The following is a 17,500-nucleotide window of genomic DNA, read 5'->3' on the forward strand; positions in this document are numbered from 1 at the left end:
AGTTATGAAGTCATTTTTGTTTATATTGTTAAAATGATTTATGCACCCAGGGCATGGTTTTGACTCAGCATAAAAAAAGGAAATAAAAAAGAGAATCAAATAAAACTAGAAACAATTGAATGAAAAATAAAATTATGACTACTTTGTTTTTCAGCTATACATAAATTGTATTTGGGGCTGAAAAACCCTTGTAACAGCGTCTCAAGAAAAGACCAGATTACAGTTGTAGACCAGACGACTAGAGAATGTCCCCTCCCTCTTATTGACATGAGAATTTCCCCTTTCTGAGACCCCCCCCCTCTCTGTTTAGAAACACTCTAGCTCCAGTGGAAAATAATCAACCATCCGAGAACAGAAATGGGGCGATCAAAAGTTGCTATGACCAGATGGGGCTACAAAACTCACTCACCGATTTATACATATTAAATTTCTATGAGAAAGTGATCCCCCACTTTAAAATCTAAAATTAAAAAGGAAAACCTGAATTCTCTAGCGGCATGATCAATAATAATACACAGAAAAAAAATGGTCCGTACAAAATGGCAAAACAATTGATGAGTAAATACAGAAAAGTTGTCCTTTTTTTTTTAATTTTGTATTTTAGAAAACTAATATTAAAGTTTTTATAGATTTGATTAAAGCTTTATCAGCTTTGTCGGACTCTTAACAACATCTCAAGAAGAGACCAGACTGCAATTGTGGACCAATGGCTAAAGAATGCCTCCTGGTAACATGGAAATCTTCCCTTCTGAGGCGTTCTCTCTCAGTTCAGAAACCCCTTTGCTCCAGTGGAAAACACTCCACTGCCCGAGAACAGGAATGGAACAATCGATAGAAGGATCCCACCATTTTTCCAGCGGCCTTGGCAACAGATTTGATGTATGAGTTCCATTTCAGATCAGGAGTAAAGGTCAAACCCAGAAGCTTGTCAAAACATGAGACCTCGCCAAGACGAGAGCCATTCATTTCAATTGATGCCAGATGGGGATCAGAGCATTGATGGTGTAGAGATAGAAGCAAGCTTGGTTTTAGATGAATTCAAAGTAACCAGCCACCTCTTTCCCCATTGTACCACATGCTTAAGATCAGAGGAGAGAGAATCGGAGAGAACTTGATCGTTTACGGTCTTAGATGTGCTATTATAAATGATAGTGTCATCAGCATAAACGTCTACGAATGATGTAAGGATGTGAGTAGGAAGATCATTAATGTAGATCAGGAAGAGGCTTTCTGCAAGCAAAGCCCCTCCTCACCCCCACATAATGCGAATAGTGTTTAAATTTAGTGATGACAGGCCCACTGCAAACTTCGGGGGGACTTTACATGAAGAAAGGCGAAGAATTTGTGGTGCTTGTTGAGATAAAGTCGATAGATCGATTTTTTTTTTTAAATATCTCCCTTTAAGCAAAAACAATATTACATACTTGATTGTTATGCTGAAAATAATAATATATCGAAAACTTACGGAAAATCAATAATCAATCAGTAGAAAGTTATTTCTAGTTAAAAGTAATTTTTACACAGAAATTGGGTAAAATCGCATTTTTCCTAGACGTTATAAAGCAGACAGTAGGAGGCTACACGCAGGGGACATAACTCCGAAACGAATATTTTAGATTACTTGCAATATTTGTTGTTTACCGCGACAGACTTCTTTTTTTTTTATTAACTAAAAACACAATAGTTGTTCTACTTGATGAATTTTTGTAATTTTTGGTTATAATACAATTTTTGACATGACACGACACCTAAGTACGTTGTATTGTTTTTGCTTTAAACGGTATATTTAAAAAATTGATTTGTTGACTATATCTTAAAAAGCACTGAATTTATTTCTGAGAGTCATTTTCGCGTATTAATAAATCTGTCCTCAAATACGTTATGCGTCCGGTATAATGTGGCCGTTTCTGCATTATAATCATGTATACGTGGGCGTCCGTTCTGTTTTCGTATCGTGGAGATATCATCTTGATTGTTCTACTGTTTCACGGTTCGTTTGAAAAACGGATATCGGTGTCTACGCGTTTCCTGTGTAACATCTTATATCTCTCAGTGTCTTCCACTCCCTCGTGTTTAAAGGTGACGCATTCCTTACGTTTTATTTATTTCTCTAATCATTTTACTTTATTTTTAGGTGAAGCTTTTTATTTGATTGGCTCCCTACGATATCCTAGGTGTATCAACATTTTGGGGGAAATTTTGACACCCTTCGCACGAAACTGCGAATAAAATATAAAAAAACTTGTAATTTCTCTTTTTAAAGTGGGTTGTTTATTTTCTTTATGGAATATACTTCCAAAATAAACTAATAAAGTTGTTTTAAAAAATAATAGAAATATTATTTTTATTATTTATAAAACAGTGTTTACAAAGTACAGACGCGGGTCGCGGCGATGCGCGCCTTCAATGACGCCATTTTTTCTACGTAATGAAATCAATTGAAATTTACAAGTTAAATATTTCTCAATTTTTAAACTTTAAAAATCTATCAAAATTTTTCTAATGGTTCAATTTTTACGATATTTTCAGGGTCAATGTAAAATTTTATGCTCTTTCCAATAAACCAAATTTAATATTTTAGACAAAGGTTTTTTTTTGTGAAATTCATCCCCCATTTTGAAATGTCTATTAAAATTTATATAATTAATTGACTCACCAAAGTTTTATATATCACAAATTGAAGATAAAAGATCAATAAATAAAATATTCAAATTTAAAACAACAAAAAAGTAGTGTTTTTAGAAATTTACCTGTAACGTTCAAATTTTAAAACTTTGTTTTTTCAAAAACCACTTTTTTTTTTTTTTTTTTGTGGTGCGCGAGCCTTTTTCTAGTCTCACACAAAAATACGTGTTCACATCTCAAGCCATATTTCTTGTCATATACATTCGCGCACACAAGCATACGCGCGCACGTCCACACATGTACATATATTCACGTTCGCGTACATACACTCACATTCACGTATATACACACACGCTAACGTACAAGCATGTACTCACATACGCGCACACGTACGCACACATGGGCAACGTCACTTCCCCTTTCAAAGGAAATCCACACATGCGCAAAAGACCACCGGAAACGCCTATAAAAGCAAGAGCAATAAGCAGCTTCTTCCTTTTTCAGACCAGCTTCCGAGCTGGGCGTTCTACGGACCGACAGCGTGCCTTTTCAGCAGGCGCGCGCACGCACGTGCCTCACGCCACTTGCTACTATGTGGGACAAAAAGCTAACAGACCGTACGTACACTTTATACGCTTTCTCTCTTCATGAACTGGATTGACATTCTCACTCTTTCTCTTTCTATATATACAACTTGTCCCTGAGAATACCTTCACTTAGCTGACTGCTAACATGGCGCACAGTTTAACTGATGTCAACTCTATCCTTTTCTTTGTCTACACGCTGGACTATCATTCCCATTTTACACTACATTACTCACTTCTCTTCCCACGCGCGAACAAACGATAGTGACCCAAACGTGAGATGAACACACATTTCCTTTTTCCTTCTATACTACCAGTCCCGCAACAAACGATGGTTACACCCGCGCGGACATGAACACGTGTTATATCTAAAACATTCATTCTTTCAACAGTAAATAAACAACACATTTATCTTATCCAGCAATTGAGTTTTTGTTTCCTTCATTCCATTCGTTTCATTATTTTCTTTTGTAACAGGATTAGGATTTATATATCCTAGTCCTCTACAGTGGAAGCTTATCTTATGTTCACATAATTCACTTAATATTGGCCGATAACAACATTTTTTCCTATTTTCCCAACGTTTTTCTTTTTCGATATTAAAAAAAATAAAATTTCCAGTCGCTAAATAAGAATTTCAATATATTAAATCAAGAATTCATGTATTTCTTTAAGAGATTAAAAAAAAAAAAGATTTCGATACAATCACCGATTCCGTTTTAAATTTCCGATTCCGATACAATTACCGGTTTCGATTCCGATTCTGAAATCACTTGAAAAGATGGAGTTTCATTTTATTGGGAGTGTGAAGGGTATGATTTAGTAGAGAGCCATCATCTACTTTTAAATTTAGATATAATTTTCTTTTTAATTTGACAAACTTGGAATTTTTCCCCCTTTTATCTATTGTATCCAAGATTTCGATGAACTTGTAGCATCCGCTTTTACGGCCGGAACAAATCGTCGGCAGAGACATTTCATACCAATCACCGTTTTCAACACACGTGTTTGAAGAACGCATAAAGACACAACGTCGTAATTTGCCCATCTCCACGCATACGATAAAAGAACTATGTTACGCTTCACGTGCAGTAATACAACAAATAGTCCAGAATGTTCTAAAATTCTCCTATATAAGCTTTTGCGTGCGTAAATCAAACCAGTCCAGGATGCTGTTTTAGGAATAAACAATATCGCTGCCAACTCCGACTTGTGGGACGTAAAACCACCAACATGACTTCGCGCGCGTCGTACATCTAAATTCTCAGCATGGAAAGTATCATATCGAGCGAGAATTAATTCTTTTCAGCAAGTTATTTCGAACTGCTGTAGCATACGTATGGAACACACACACACACACACACACACACACACACACACACACGCGCGTGCGCGCGCGCACACACACGTCACGTAAACACATTATGATTTTATTTTCCCTCCAGAAAATAATCACACGTGTTTTCTCTCAATTACAGAAAAATACCAGGTAGCAAGAAAAGATACTTATAAATCTATTAACCAAGAGGCTACAGAAGTTGCCACAAAATTAGGTATAGAATACAGAGTAAATAGGTTAGCAAAGAAAAATGTGTTTATAACTTTAAAAGACCACAAGGAAAATTTTAATAATAGGCCAACCTGCAGGTTAATAAACCCGGCTAAAAGCGAAATCGGTCTAGCTAGCAAGTCTATACTTAGAGAAATAGTAAAAGAGATAAAAAGAAAATCAAATCTTAATTTGTGGGCAGACACTAGCGCGGTACTGGACTGGTTTAAAAACATAACTGAACCACACAAATGTAAGTTTACACAACTGGATATCGTCGATTTTTACCCTTCAATCACTAAGGAAATCCTAGAAAAATCGTTGATCTTCGTTCAAAATATAGAAAGATAAGTGAGCTCGATAAGGAAACAATCATGCAAGCTCGACAGACCCTTTTATTTTTTGACGATAAAACGTGGGTCAAAAAATCAAACCCCTTGTTTTACAAGAAGGGGCTTTAGATTGGAGCTCAGTCGAGCACTTTTTATTGAAATAATGATATCGCCGAGAAAGAGTAGTAATGTATATTCTGTGAGAAAGAGTCTGTAGAAAACAGGAAAAAAATCTTCAAATAACCAATCCTCGTCTCAAAAATTCTGATGCCTGTGTAATTTCTGCTTTCTTTTCTTATTTCAGTTCTTGCAAGATGAAGTAACAAGACTCCAGGGAGAATTGAATGAAGTGAAAAGGAATAAAGACGACGTTGAACTGATTGGAGACAGACTCACGCTGCTTGAGAAACTCGTCTTTGAAAGTAAGCGATTGTCAATTCAAAAATGATCGCTCGGAAATCAAATTTTACATTTTTTTTTTCTCTCGTCTTCAAATTTTTCAAAATTGTCTCAGATCCTATCAAACTATTTCGCAACATTTATATCAGATTCAACAATGTGTATTTTTAACATTTCGTTTATACTTTAATGAAAACAAAAAATCACTTAAAAAGGTATCAGAATTTAATCTATACAAATACATTAAACTTAATCATATATGCAATACATTATCATTATTATCCGCTCGCTAATTTTCAGGCAGATCGTCACCAGTAATCAATCACTGGCAATAACTAGTGATGTTCCCTGGAGTCTGAGTGACAACAAGTTTCCTCATATTCCTAGTCCTCTCCACCTCTCTTAATAACTAACACAGGTGACTTCATATCATTGCAACAGTTGCTTACCTTAGATTTCTCGCTGGCAACAGCCATTGGTATCCCTTGGAGTTTGAGTGGCAAAACGCCTCCCAAAGGTTCCAATGCTCGACGCATTTTTCCAGTAGAGGTCTGATTAGTGGTCTCTCTTCTCGGTCCTCCTGGACTTTTCACAACTCTTTGGTGTGGTACCATCTAATGTAGATTATCCCATATTTTGACGGGGCTGGGGCGTAATTAATTACAATTTTGTGGTTTTGGTTTTCTTGGTTCGTTGTGGTTGCATTCTGTCTGTTTTTCTTTTATTTCTATTGCAGTAGTCAAGTTACTGGTCAGTGTCTGAAATTATTATTATTACGAGGGGCATTTCTAAAGTAATGCCTCCTATTTTCATTCCGCCCAAACAGATCAGAGGGGACTGCAAATTGCATTGTTATTATGAGTGAACTTATGTATTCATAACCTGAACATTTCATCTCTCTGTTGCAAATATTGACTGTGTGAGATTCTTAGAAAGCAATCAGTCAGGGCCATGAATCAGAAACAGAGATGCGTCATTGAATTAATGGCAAAACTCCATTGAGAATAGTGGTGACTATGTTGAAAAATAAATTCTGGAGCACAAAAGGTCGCTCGTTTTAATTGCACCATTTCTGTCTTTGCAGCTCTTTGACTTTTTGAGTTAAAAAGTAGGAGGCTTTACTTTTGGATCGACTGCCATATTATCATGTACTCATTAAGAGTTCTAACACAAGCCATCATCAAAAATCTCTCTCTCTCTCTCTCTCTCTCTCTCTCTCTCTCTCTCTCTCTCTCTCTCATGTTATCATGTACTCATTAAGAGTTCTAACACAAGCCATCATCAAAAATCTCTCTCTCTCTCTCTCTCTCTCTCTCTCTCTCTCTCTCTCTCTCTCTCTCTCTCTCATGTTATCATGTACTCATTAAGAGTTCTAACACAAGCAATCATCAAATCTCTCTCTCTCTCTCTCTCTCTCTCTCTCTCTCTCTCTCTCATGTTATCATGTACTCATTAAGAGTTCTAACACAAGCCATCATCAAAAATCTCTCTCTCTCTCTCTCTCTCTCTCTCTCTCTCTCTCATGTTATCATGTACTCATTAAGAGTTCTAACACAAGCCATCATCAAAAATCTCTCTCTCTCTCTCTCTCTCTCTCTCTCTCATGTTATCATGTACTCATTAAGAGTTCTAACACAAGCAATCATCAAAAATCTCTCTCTCTCTCCCTCTCTCATGTTATCATGTACTCATTAAGAGTTCTAACACAAGCCATCATCAAAAATCTCTCTCTCTCTCTCTCTCTCTCTCTCTCTCTCTCTCTCATGTTATCATGTACTCATTAAGAGTTCTAACACAAGCCATCATCAAAAATCTCTCTCTCTCTCTCTCTCTCATGTTATCATGTACTCATTAAGAGTTCTAACACAAGCCATCATCAAAAATCTCTCTCTCTCTCTCTCTCTCTCTCTCCCTCTCTCATGTTATCATGTACTCATTAAGAGTTCTAACACAAGCCATCATCAAAAATCTCTCTCTCTCTCTCTCTCTCTCTCTCTCTCTCATGTTATCATGTACTCATTAAGAGTTCTAACACAAGCCATCATCAAAAATCTCTCTCTCTCTCTCTCTCTCTCTCTCTCTCTCTCTCTCTCTCTCATGTTATCATGTACTCATTAAGAGTTCTAACACAAGCCATCATCAAAAATCTCTCTCTCTCTCTCTCTCTCTCTCATGTTATCATGTACTCATTAAGAGTTCTAACACAAGCCATCATCAAAAATCTCTCTCTCTCTCTCTCTCTCTCTCATGTTATCATGTACTCATTAAGAGTTCTAACACAAGCAATCATCAAATCTCTCTCTCTCTCTCTCTCTCTCTCTCTCTCTCATGTTATCATGTACTCATTAAGAGTTCTAACACAAGCCATCATCAAAAATCTCTCTCTCTCTCTCTCTCTCTCTCTCTCTCTCTCTCATGTTATCATGTACTCATTAAGAGTTCTAACACAAGCCATCATCAAAAATCTCTCTCTCTCTCTCTCTCTCTCTCTCTCTCATGTTATCATATACTCATTAAGAGTTCTAACACAAGCCATCATCAAAAATCTCTCTCTCTCTCTCTCTCTCTCTCTCTCTCTCATGTTATCATGTACTCATTAAGAGTTCTAACACAAGCCATCATCAAAAATCTCTCTCTCTCTCTCTCTCTCTCTCTCTCTCTCTCATGTTATCATGTACTCATTAAGAGTTCTAACACAAGCAATCATCAAAAATCTCTCTCTCTCTCTCTCTCTCTCTCTCCCTCTCTCATGTTATCATGTACTCATTAAGAGTTCTAACACAAGCCATCATCAAAAATCTCTCTCTCTCTCTCTCTCTCTCTCTCTCTCTCATGTTATCATGTACTCATTAAGAGTTCTAACACAAGCCATCATCAAAAATCTCTCTCTCTCTCTCTCTCTCTCTCTCTCTCTCATGTTATCATGTACTCATTAAGAGTTCTAACACAAGCCATCATCAAAAATCTCTCTCTCTCTCTCTCTCTCTCTCATGTTATCATGTACTCATTAAGAGTTCTAACACAAGCAATCATCAAATCTCTCTCTCTCTCTCTCTCTCTCTCTCTCTCTCATGTTATCATGTACTCATTAAGAGTTCTAACACAAGCCATCATCAAAAATCTCTCTCTCTCTCTCTCTCTCTCTCTCTCATGTTATCATGTACTCATTAAGAGTTCTAACACAAGCAATCATCAAATCTCTCTCTCTCTCTCTCTCTCTCTCTCTCATGTTATCATGTATTCATTAAGAGTTCTAACACAAGCCATCATCAAAAATCTCTCTCTCTCTCTCTCTCTCTCTCTCATGTTATCATGTACTCATTAAGAGTTCTAACACAAGCCATCATCAAATCTCTCTCTCTCTCTCTCTCTCTCTCTCTCTCTCTCATGTTATCATGTATTCATTAAGAGTTCTAACACAAGCCATCATCAAAAATCTCTCTCTCTCTCTCTCTCTCTCTCATGTTATCATGTACTCATTAAGAGTTCTAACACAAGCCATCATCAAAAATCTCTCTCTCTCTCTCTCTCTCTCTCTCTCTCTCTCTCTCTCTCTCTGACAACAAACTGTGGTGTTTCTTGGAGACTGGGTGATAACAAGCCTCTCCACCTCTTTCAATAATCTTTGCAAGTGAATTCGCGTTATCGCAACAGCTATTTGCTATTGATTTCTCACTGGCAATGGCCATTGGCCTTCACTAAAATTTGGGTGGCAACAAGTCTTCTCAAGGTCCCAGTTCTCTTCGCATTCATTCAGTGGAGGTCTGGTTCATGCTACAAATTTAGCCTTGGAGTCATAGTTATTTACATCAGTCAGAATTTAGTATTGAAAGATTCAAGAAAGCTACTAATTAAATCCTGGTTATGGTTATTTGTAAGATTGATTTTAGGTCATTAGAGGATTAAGTAAGCTACGAATGGAAAATTTGAATCATGGTTACTTGCAAGGTAAGAATTTATGTAATGAAAGGATCAAGTAGGCTAATAATCGCATCCTTAAGTCGGGTATAGTTCTAGAACAAAAGTAGGGTGTTGGGGTATTCAGATAAGTGACAAATTAAACCTTGGGTCATAGTTTCTTTTTTGCAGGGCCGGTCTTATGTCTTGAGAGGTGGTGGCTGTCAGGCGAGTTCTTGGTTGTCAGGCGCTTTCTTGCTGTGATTAACTGAGGCGTTAATTAGTTGTAGGGACAGAATTTAGGTCTTGAAAGACATAAGAAAGCTATTAATTGAACCTTGGAGCCATCGTTATTTTCAGGTCTGCTTTTAGGTTTTGTGAGGCTAGATTAAGCTACTAACTGAGCCGTAGAGTCATGGTTATTTGTGAGATCAGAATTTAGGTCTTAAGAGGCTCAAATAAGATACTACTTTAACCCAGTCTAAGGTACTGAAAAACTTGAATAAGTTATTAATTGAGCCTGAGAGTCGTGGTCATTTTCAATGTTGGTTCTATGTATTGAACCTCTCAAGTAAGCTAATAATTGAATATTGGAGTTATTGTTATTTGTGGGGAAGAATTTAGATCAATAAACCTATTAATTGATTCTTAGAATCATTTTTTCAGGTGCGATTTTAACTGTGTTGAAGCTCAACCAAACTACTAATTGAGCCCTAGAGTCATGATTATTTATAGGGCCAAAATTTAGAGAGGCTCATAGATTCAAGGCAATCGGCGAAACCCTTACCACATTTTTAACTATTTGATCTAATCTATACAATATTGGATAATTTTGTTCGTATTATTTATGTCACTCCGACTAATGTGTTCCTAACTAGTTTAAACTGCTTCAAATTCACTTAAATTCACATTAAACGTGAATTTGAACTAGAGAATCTATAATCTTATACTAGCCCACATGAGAAGACTGGCATATTTTGATCGCTTGCAATAAAAAAATTTAAAAAATTAAATGGTAGTATAATAATGTACAGAGTTGGTAGCAAGGTTATAGAGTACTGATTTCTTCCCGGATACTGCTAGTTTTCAATATTTAAAAAAAAAAAAAGCACTTAGTTTGTTTAAAATACGAAATATCATTGTTCTGCTTGTACATAAGTTTGGTTTATTTCTTATAAGTCGGTCATGTGTAACATAACATGTTACCGCTCCCCTGGCGTTTGTGTGGTGGGACTTGGCACTATCGTTCCGAGTTTGCCAACTATCAGAACTAACTCACATCTAGAAGAGTATGCAATGGCGACAATTTAATCTTAATTATGTATTGTTTAGGGAAGTCGTTCTAGACATCATCTAAGCACCCAAACATTAAAGAAAATAACAAAGATCAACTCCAACACAGGAGATGATTATTGACCTGAGTCTTAAAAAGACCAAGGTGATAGGTAGAAAGAAAACAGGAGATAGAGAGTTCCAACACCCTACAGTTCTTGGAAAAAAAAAGCTGCTGGAATAAGATATGGTGTAACGAGGTACCTGAACAATGAATTGATAAAACTCGATAGACTAACGAGTCAAATAAGTTGGAGTAGAGAAACCAGGAAATAAATCCGACAATTCTGGAGAACACATAATGCTGTAGTACTTGTAGAAGAGACTGAGACTAGCAAGATCACGCCTGTAAGAGAGCAAGTGTAGAGAAAAAGAAAGGGTAGCGTCAACCAAATTACAGACAGACTTTTAAAAATGTTATTTATTAAACCATTTATAGGGATTTTTTTTTTTTATCTCCAAGAGAATGTTCCATTCTTGCACATAAGAAAATATACATCATGCCCAAAGATATGCACTGAAAGGTGAATTGAGAGTAACAGCTTTCGCAGAGAAGAAAAGATGCAGTGTATATTAATTTAACACTTTTATTTTAGCAAGCAATAAAGAATGATGTACAACACAACAATGGTAAACACACAGAAAGAGGAGGTTTGTTTTCTGTTTGTATTTTTGCAGGTACATTTATGAACATTTATGAACATTTGTTTTAAGCAAAACTGTTCAGATAACATCTATTATGGCGAGGAATGAAATAGATTTTTGGCCCCCCCCCCCGACAAAAGGAGGGTGGACCTGTAAATTCACCCTTGTCCATTCGTCTGTTCGTCTGTCTGCACTTTTCTTAATAACTACGTCTTGGAATTTTTTTTAATTTTGCACAAACATTAAACATGATATGAGTAAAAAAGTAACAGAACGGATTTTCTGGGAAAACTCCGGTTGCCCCCCTAGGGGTGCTTTTTGGGTTAAAATGGCTAAAATCGATACTTTTGTACTTATTAAAAAAAAAAAAATGATGACTTGGATTTTTATAAAACTTTCTGAAAAGTTGTAACTAACTGATTTCTATATAATTTTGTTTGTCTATACTTCACAATAACTATTGGGTGTGCCCCAGGGGCTCTTTAGGGCTAATAAAAACACTCCATTTTTGGGACGATTTAACCATATTTGTCCAAAATTTTCTGTGTATGTCTATTAAGCAGTTTTGCATGGTGCTGAACTCAAATTTAAATATGTTAAGACCTTGGGGACTTTTGAGGATACGTGGGAGGGAGAACAATAATGGGCTTAGTCATTTTTTTTTTTTTTGTTGCATGGTGCAAAACTAAAATTTACATATGTTAAGGCCTAAAATTGTACCGTTTATTCATTTTCACCAGGATTTGACGTCCCCTGGGAACTTTTGGGGTCTAAATGGGGGAGGAGACAAATGCTGAACTTAGTCATTTTTTTTATGCCTCGTTTACTGTGCATTCACAGGGGACCATGCATGCTTCACTTGTTTTGTTTTTTGTGAACTTCTTTCTGGGGGCTTCTAGCGAAAATGGGAAACTTGAGAAAAGAATCCCTGACTAAAGGTTCTTTCTGGTTAATATCTTCATATGAGTCTTTGTTTAATACATAATAGGCTATAACTGACTATAAATCTCCTTTAGGTGATTTTCTTGGCGGTATCTCAGTCAGATCTGTTCAAAATTCCATACAGCTTCAACAAGGTTGACCTAAATATTTGTAACTAGCAGGACCCATTAACCGGCGTTGCCCGGTGGAAGCATGCATCTCCCGCTCCACTGCATAAAAATTTTTGTAATAAGATATAGTCGAAAATTTCCTCTTAAACATTAGTAGCATTTAACTTCCATCCACCATACTACATATTACAACTCATGTCTTGACATTAAATGACCCATACGAAGCCATAAAACAAACCGAACAAACCAAACGATATAACTGATTATATGACGTTTCTGAATTTTTTAGTTGAGGATTGGTTATTTGTATTATTTGGATTTATCGGACTACTGTTCTCATCTTGAGTATGATTTTCACCTTCTTCATGTGTATCGTCAAACTCAGGAATATTTCTGTCGAACTCGGGAATTTGGACAGAATTTCAAGTGGAACCCTTTATTTACTTCATGGAGGTAAGGTGCTCTTGTTCCATCAGCCATGACTGGATAGAGGTCCTGAAGTAATTTAACCTTCAGGAGAATATCACTTTTTACAATTGATTTTTACGAGTACTCTAACCACTGTGCCGCGGGTCCTTGTAAATTACTTAGGACCTGTATCCAGTCATGGCTGACAGAACAAGAGCATGCTACCCTTGTGAAGTAAATAAAGGGTTCCGCTTGAAATTCTATCCAAATTCCTGAGTTCAACAGAAACATTTCTGAGTTCGACAAGATACACTTAAAGAAGGTCGGAGGTTACATTGACCAAAACGTGAAAATCACACTCAAGATGAGAACAGTAATTTGATGAATCCAAATAAGATGAATAACTGATTATAATTGAATCCTTAATATCTATCAATCTAATCTGACTAAATCAATCAAACAATTATCTACTTACTCGTGCATGAGGTCACATGACCTTGAGTCAATCAAGGTCTATTAAATTAAATATCATTGGCAAACATATTCTGAATGACCCAATATTTAAGATTTGGACATTGGCCTTTATGCAAAGAAGAAAGTGTAGTATCTGTTCAGATGCTGAACTTAGTCTGTTCTGGTCTCTATCAATGAAGAAGAAATCTCTCTAGACTGAAACAACTTTTTTTTTATTTTGGAGGGGAGCTGGATTTTTCCTCATATTAAAAACCGGCCTTGTATCTAACTCTGCCCTCGCGGGGAGGCAATTTAACAGGAACACTTGGACATATTTAAAACCATTCCAAATTAAAATAAGGAAATCAAGCTGGGATCATTGTCACGACACTAGTTAAATATTTTAAAGCTAAAATACATTTGTTTGTGAAATACTTTTATTAAGATCCTATTGATGATCTTAAGATCCTATAATTAAAAAAGAAAAATTTTGTCTATCTTGGAAGTACCTTATCAAATGAAGGCAATCTTGATGCTGGAATAAGACAATGAATCAGCACGGCATCAGACGCATTTCGAAGATTACAAGATAGAGTCTGGTCTGATGGTGATCTAACTCTGACAACTAAAATGTCAGTATATCAAACATGTGTATTGCCATCCCTACTCTACGCCTCTGAAACATGGACCTTGTACCGGTCACTGCTCGAGAGGTTTCATCAACACTGCCTTAGACTCATTCTTGGTTTAAAGCAGGATAGTTTTGTCCCTGATACATATGTCTTAAATAAGGCTAAAACAACCAGCATTGCTACCATTGTTATTAAGAACCACATGTGTTGAGCGGGCCATCTTGTCTGGCTTGATGACTATCAACTCCCAAAATAGTTGTTTTATGCTAAGCTCCTTCTTGGCAAAAGACCCTAGCACAAGCCCAAAAAAACATTTTCGTGATAGCATCAAGGAAAGTCTGGTGAGATTTCATGTTCCTGTTGACAGTTGGGAGTCCCAAGCGTATGATCGCAAGCAATGGAGAGCACTGATATATAGGGGAACAGAATACTTTGAAGCAGCCAAGATAGACCGAGCGAGGCTCAAGAGAGCATGTAAGAAATGTTAAACCTGCCATCCAATCATGAAGATCTTTGGATCTGCGAGGTGTGTGACTGGCCTCTGTTGTCTAAGGCAGGTTTTGTTAATCACATGAAAGGCGCACGATGATATGGGTTCAATTACTGTTGGTTTCATCCAAACCAATGACTGTCTTCAGTGTCAAGTCTGTTTGTGGATGTGCAAGTCGCTGGCAGGACTGAAAAGTCATATTCGGGCACATGGACTTTCAGTGACGTCACAATCATCATAAATAGCAGATTTATAAAACGCTTTTGAACGTTTTTCCATTTCAAGTAAGCGGTTGTATGTTATAGGTTTTACTGGATAATAAAAGTCACACATGTTGAAAAGAAAATCATTATGGCTATATCATATTGAAACGTTGCTTCTCGCCAGATCACTGACATTTGTTTAAAAGACTACTTCAACTGAAACCACTGACGCTATGAACGTCGGTTCATATGTCTTTCTGCTTGACTGAGAACCTGTTGTCAAAATAATATTAAGTCTATTAAATTGCACCTGATACATTATAAATTATTACTTCATAGGCGATTAATTACATCAAATCGTGATTATATCATTGGAACAGTAAAGATAGTCTTTATTGATAAAAAGGGAAAGAGGTAAAAAGAGATGTATTATTAGAAAGCTTGGAAAGTGTTTATATTAGATATTTATGATCCACTTTAGCAGGACTGTCGTTCCAATTCGCTTCGGTCAGATTAAGGATGATTCTGCTAATACAGTTCTCTCCCCTTCGCATATATGATGTCACATCTGCCCAATCGTATCATGAATTTCATTTCCCATGATCTGGCTTTCCATACATAGTTAATCTTTGTTACCCTCTTTTCTGAAACACTTCCTGTCTCCTAGCTTAACCGCCAATATATACAGTCTATGTAGGAGTTAATTTTCTCTCTAGGAGGTGCACTAGACAGTTAACCGTCAGCTGGTTGGATATTCACTTAGTTATTTGTCTTTTTGCTCTAGAATGTTTTTCACCTATCTCTGTGAGCCTTTCTCATGGCTTTTGTTTCATACCGCTCCATGTCGACGTTGTTGGATGTCTATTTTACCTTTATTGCCAAGTCACTCCATGCATTCTTTCTTGTTTCCACTTATATTTTTCTTTACAGTTCTGTTTACTTTTAAGCATTTTTTTATTCTTGGAATTCTCTAGATCGTGCATGATTAAACTTTCCAAACAGTCTCTCATCTAAGTACTAACACGAATCAGCGTTGCTTAACTTCAGAGATTTGGCGAGAACCGCCGTGTCAAGCTTTTTTGTATATTTATATTTGTATATAAGCTTATCTGTATATATCTAGATGTATGACTATAAACTACAGGGGGGAACGATAAAATTGTCGCCCTAAAGAAAACAACACTACAGCTTTATTTTTAAACTTTTATTGAAGAAATCAATTCCGGTAACTTGATCATGTTATAGAGCTGACATCTATTCGATGTAGCCACCTTCAGCCTCAATCACCGCTTCGATAGAGATCCGTAAATGGGAGCATGCCTTTTCCACAAGCGGCGGCGGAAGCTCGGTGAATACTGAGCGGATGGCAGCAATCAACTGGCCTTGGTGTTATAGGAGGTCATGTTGGTGGTGTTTTCGACGTATGACCAAACGTAGGTAGTCCAATGGGTTCAGGCCGGGGGAGGAGGGACAGTGAAAGGCGGTCGTAGCACTCCTTCCTGTAATTAAATTTATTATTCCTATTTACAATGCCTCCCCACGAGACAGAGTTAGACACCAGGGTCGTTTTTTAACGTGGAGAAAAGGAACAAAAATAAAAATTGTCTCAGTCGTGAAGGATTTCTCCTCCACTGACAGAGAACAGGAAATTGAAGTGCAGCATCTGAAGAACAGATACTACACTTTGATCTTGTCCCGAAGGCCAAATTTATTATTATCACAAGTAAAGAAAAACAGTTAACAACTTTTGCATACGATTTTTTTATGTCTCGTATAATGAAAAATGCAAAGACATATATATATATATATATATATATATATATATACATGCGTGTATGTGTATCTGTATATATCTAGATGTATTTATATGTATGTATATGTGTATGTATGTGTACGTACTGCATTATATTATGCTGTTCAAATTCCATATACTAATAAAGTCTGCCCCCCCCCGGATCGCCCTCACCCCGCCCCCTTTCTTATTAACATGTCTCTTCTGCTCGATTATTTTGTTCAGGACAAATTCCTTGTTTTGACACCTCCCCCTTCCCCCTCTATAGATAATTCACTTACGTTCACTCTTTCACTTTGTCTAATGCTCTCCTAATAACTCTTTCCCTCCCCGCTTTCATTAGTAATCTTGAATACACCTGATTTTGTTCTCCCCTCCACCCCCACCTTCTGTTCCTGCCTTCATTTTCAATGGTTGGGAGTTTACATGTCAGATAAGCCCTCTCACCCTCCCTCTAAATTTTAACATATTTTATTTTTTTTAAGCAAATAGGGTTTTTTTTTTATCTCTCATTTAAAAACCGGACCTCTTCTGTGAAAGAGAAAATTTATTTAGTAGCCTGACGAGAACTTGTGATCTTCCCTAACCATCTGTCTGAAACATTATCATGTCCAGTGTCGAGATCATGTAACTTCGTCTATATCAATAATATATATATATATATATATATATATATATATATATATATATATATATATATATATATATATATATATATATATATATATATATGCCAACTTAAAGGTATTCAAGAAGGAAAACTTATGAATCGAAACGAGGTTATTAAGAGTGCTCAATAAAAACGAGCAAAATATAATATTTTATTTATATAGATAAATATTACATAGTCGCTACACTGAACATGCTAATGTTTTGGACAATTGGTTGGCAGGAACCAAAAGTCCTCGTCAGGCGACGTAATAAAGCTTATGTCCCACTGAAGGCATCTGGTTCTCAAATGAAAGAAATGACATGTATATATATTTTTTTTTATTTATAAAAATAAAATGTTAAAATGCCAAATTTAAACGGGAGATGTGGTAGGTTAAGCGATATTTTAGATAGCGATAAGGGAAAAGAGAACGGCAAGACATAACAGGATAAAGA

General features: G+C 36.5%; 1 protein-coding gene across 2 annotated transcripts in view; it reads left to right on the plus strand.

Moving 5' to 3' along the window:
• The window catches only part of LOC145293755 (uncharacterized), a 312,307-nt gene that overhangs the window by 257,814 nt on the left and 36,993 nt on the right, over positions 1–17,500 (plus strand). For both annotated transcript variants that reach the window (XM_080140260.1, XM_080140250.1), the window contains exon 7: positions 5,395–5,512. In XM_080140260.1, coding sequence (XP_079996386.1) covers positions 5,395–5,512 — 118 coding nt within the window. The remainder of the gene's footprint in view (positions 1–5,394; positions 5,513–17,500) is intronic.

Source organism: Euprymna scolopes, chromosome 2, assembly GCF_053919585.1.
Source record: "Euprymna scolopes isolate OS-2025 chromosome 2, ASM5391958v1, whole genome shotgun sequence".
Classification (NCBI taxonomy): domain Eukaryota; kingdom Metazoa; phylum Mollusca; class Cephalopoda; order Sepiida; family Sepiolidae; genus Euprymna; species Euprymna scolopes.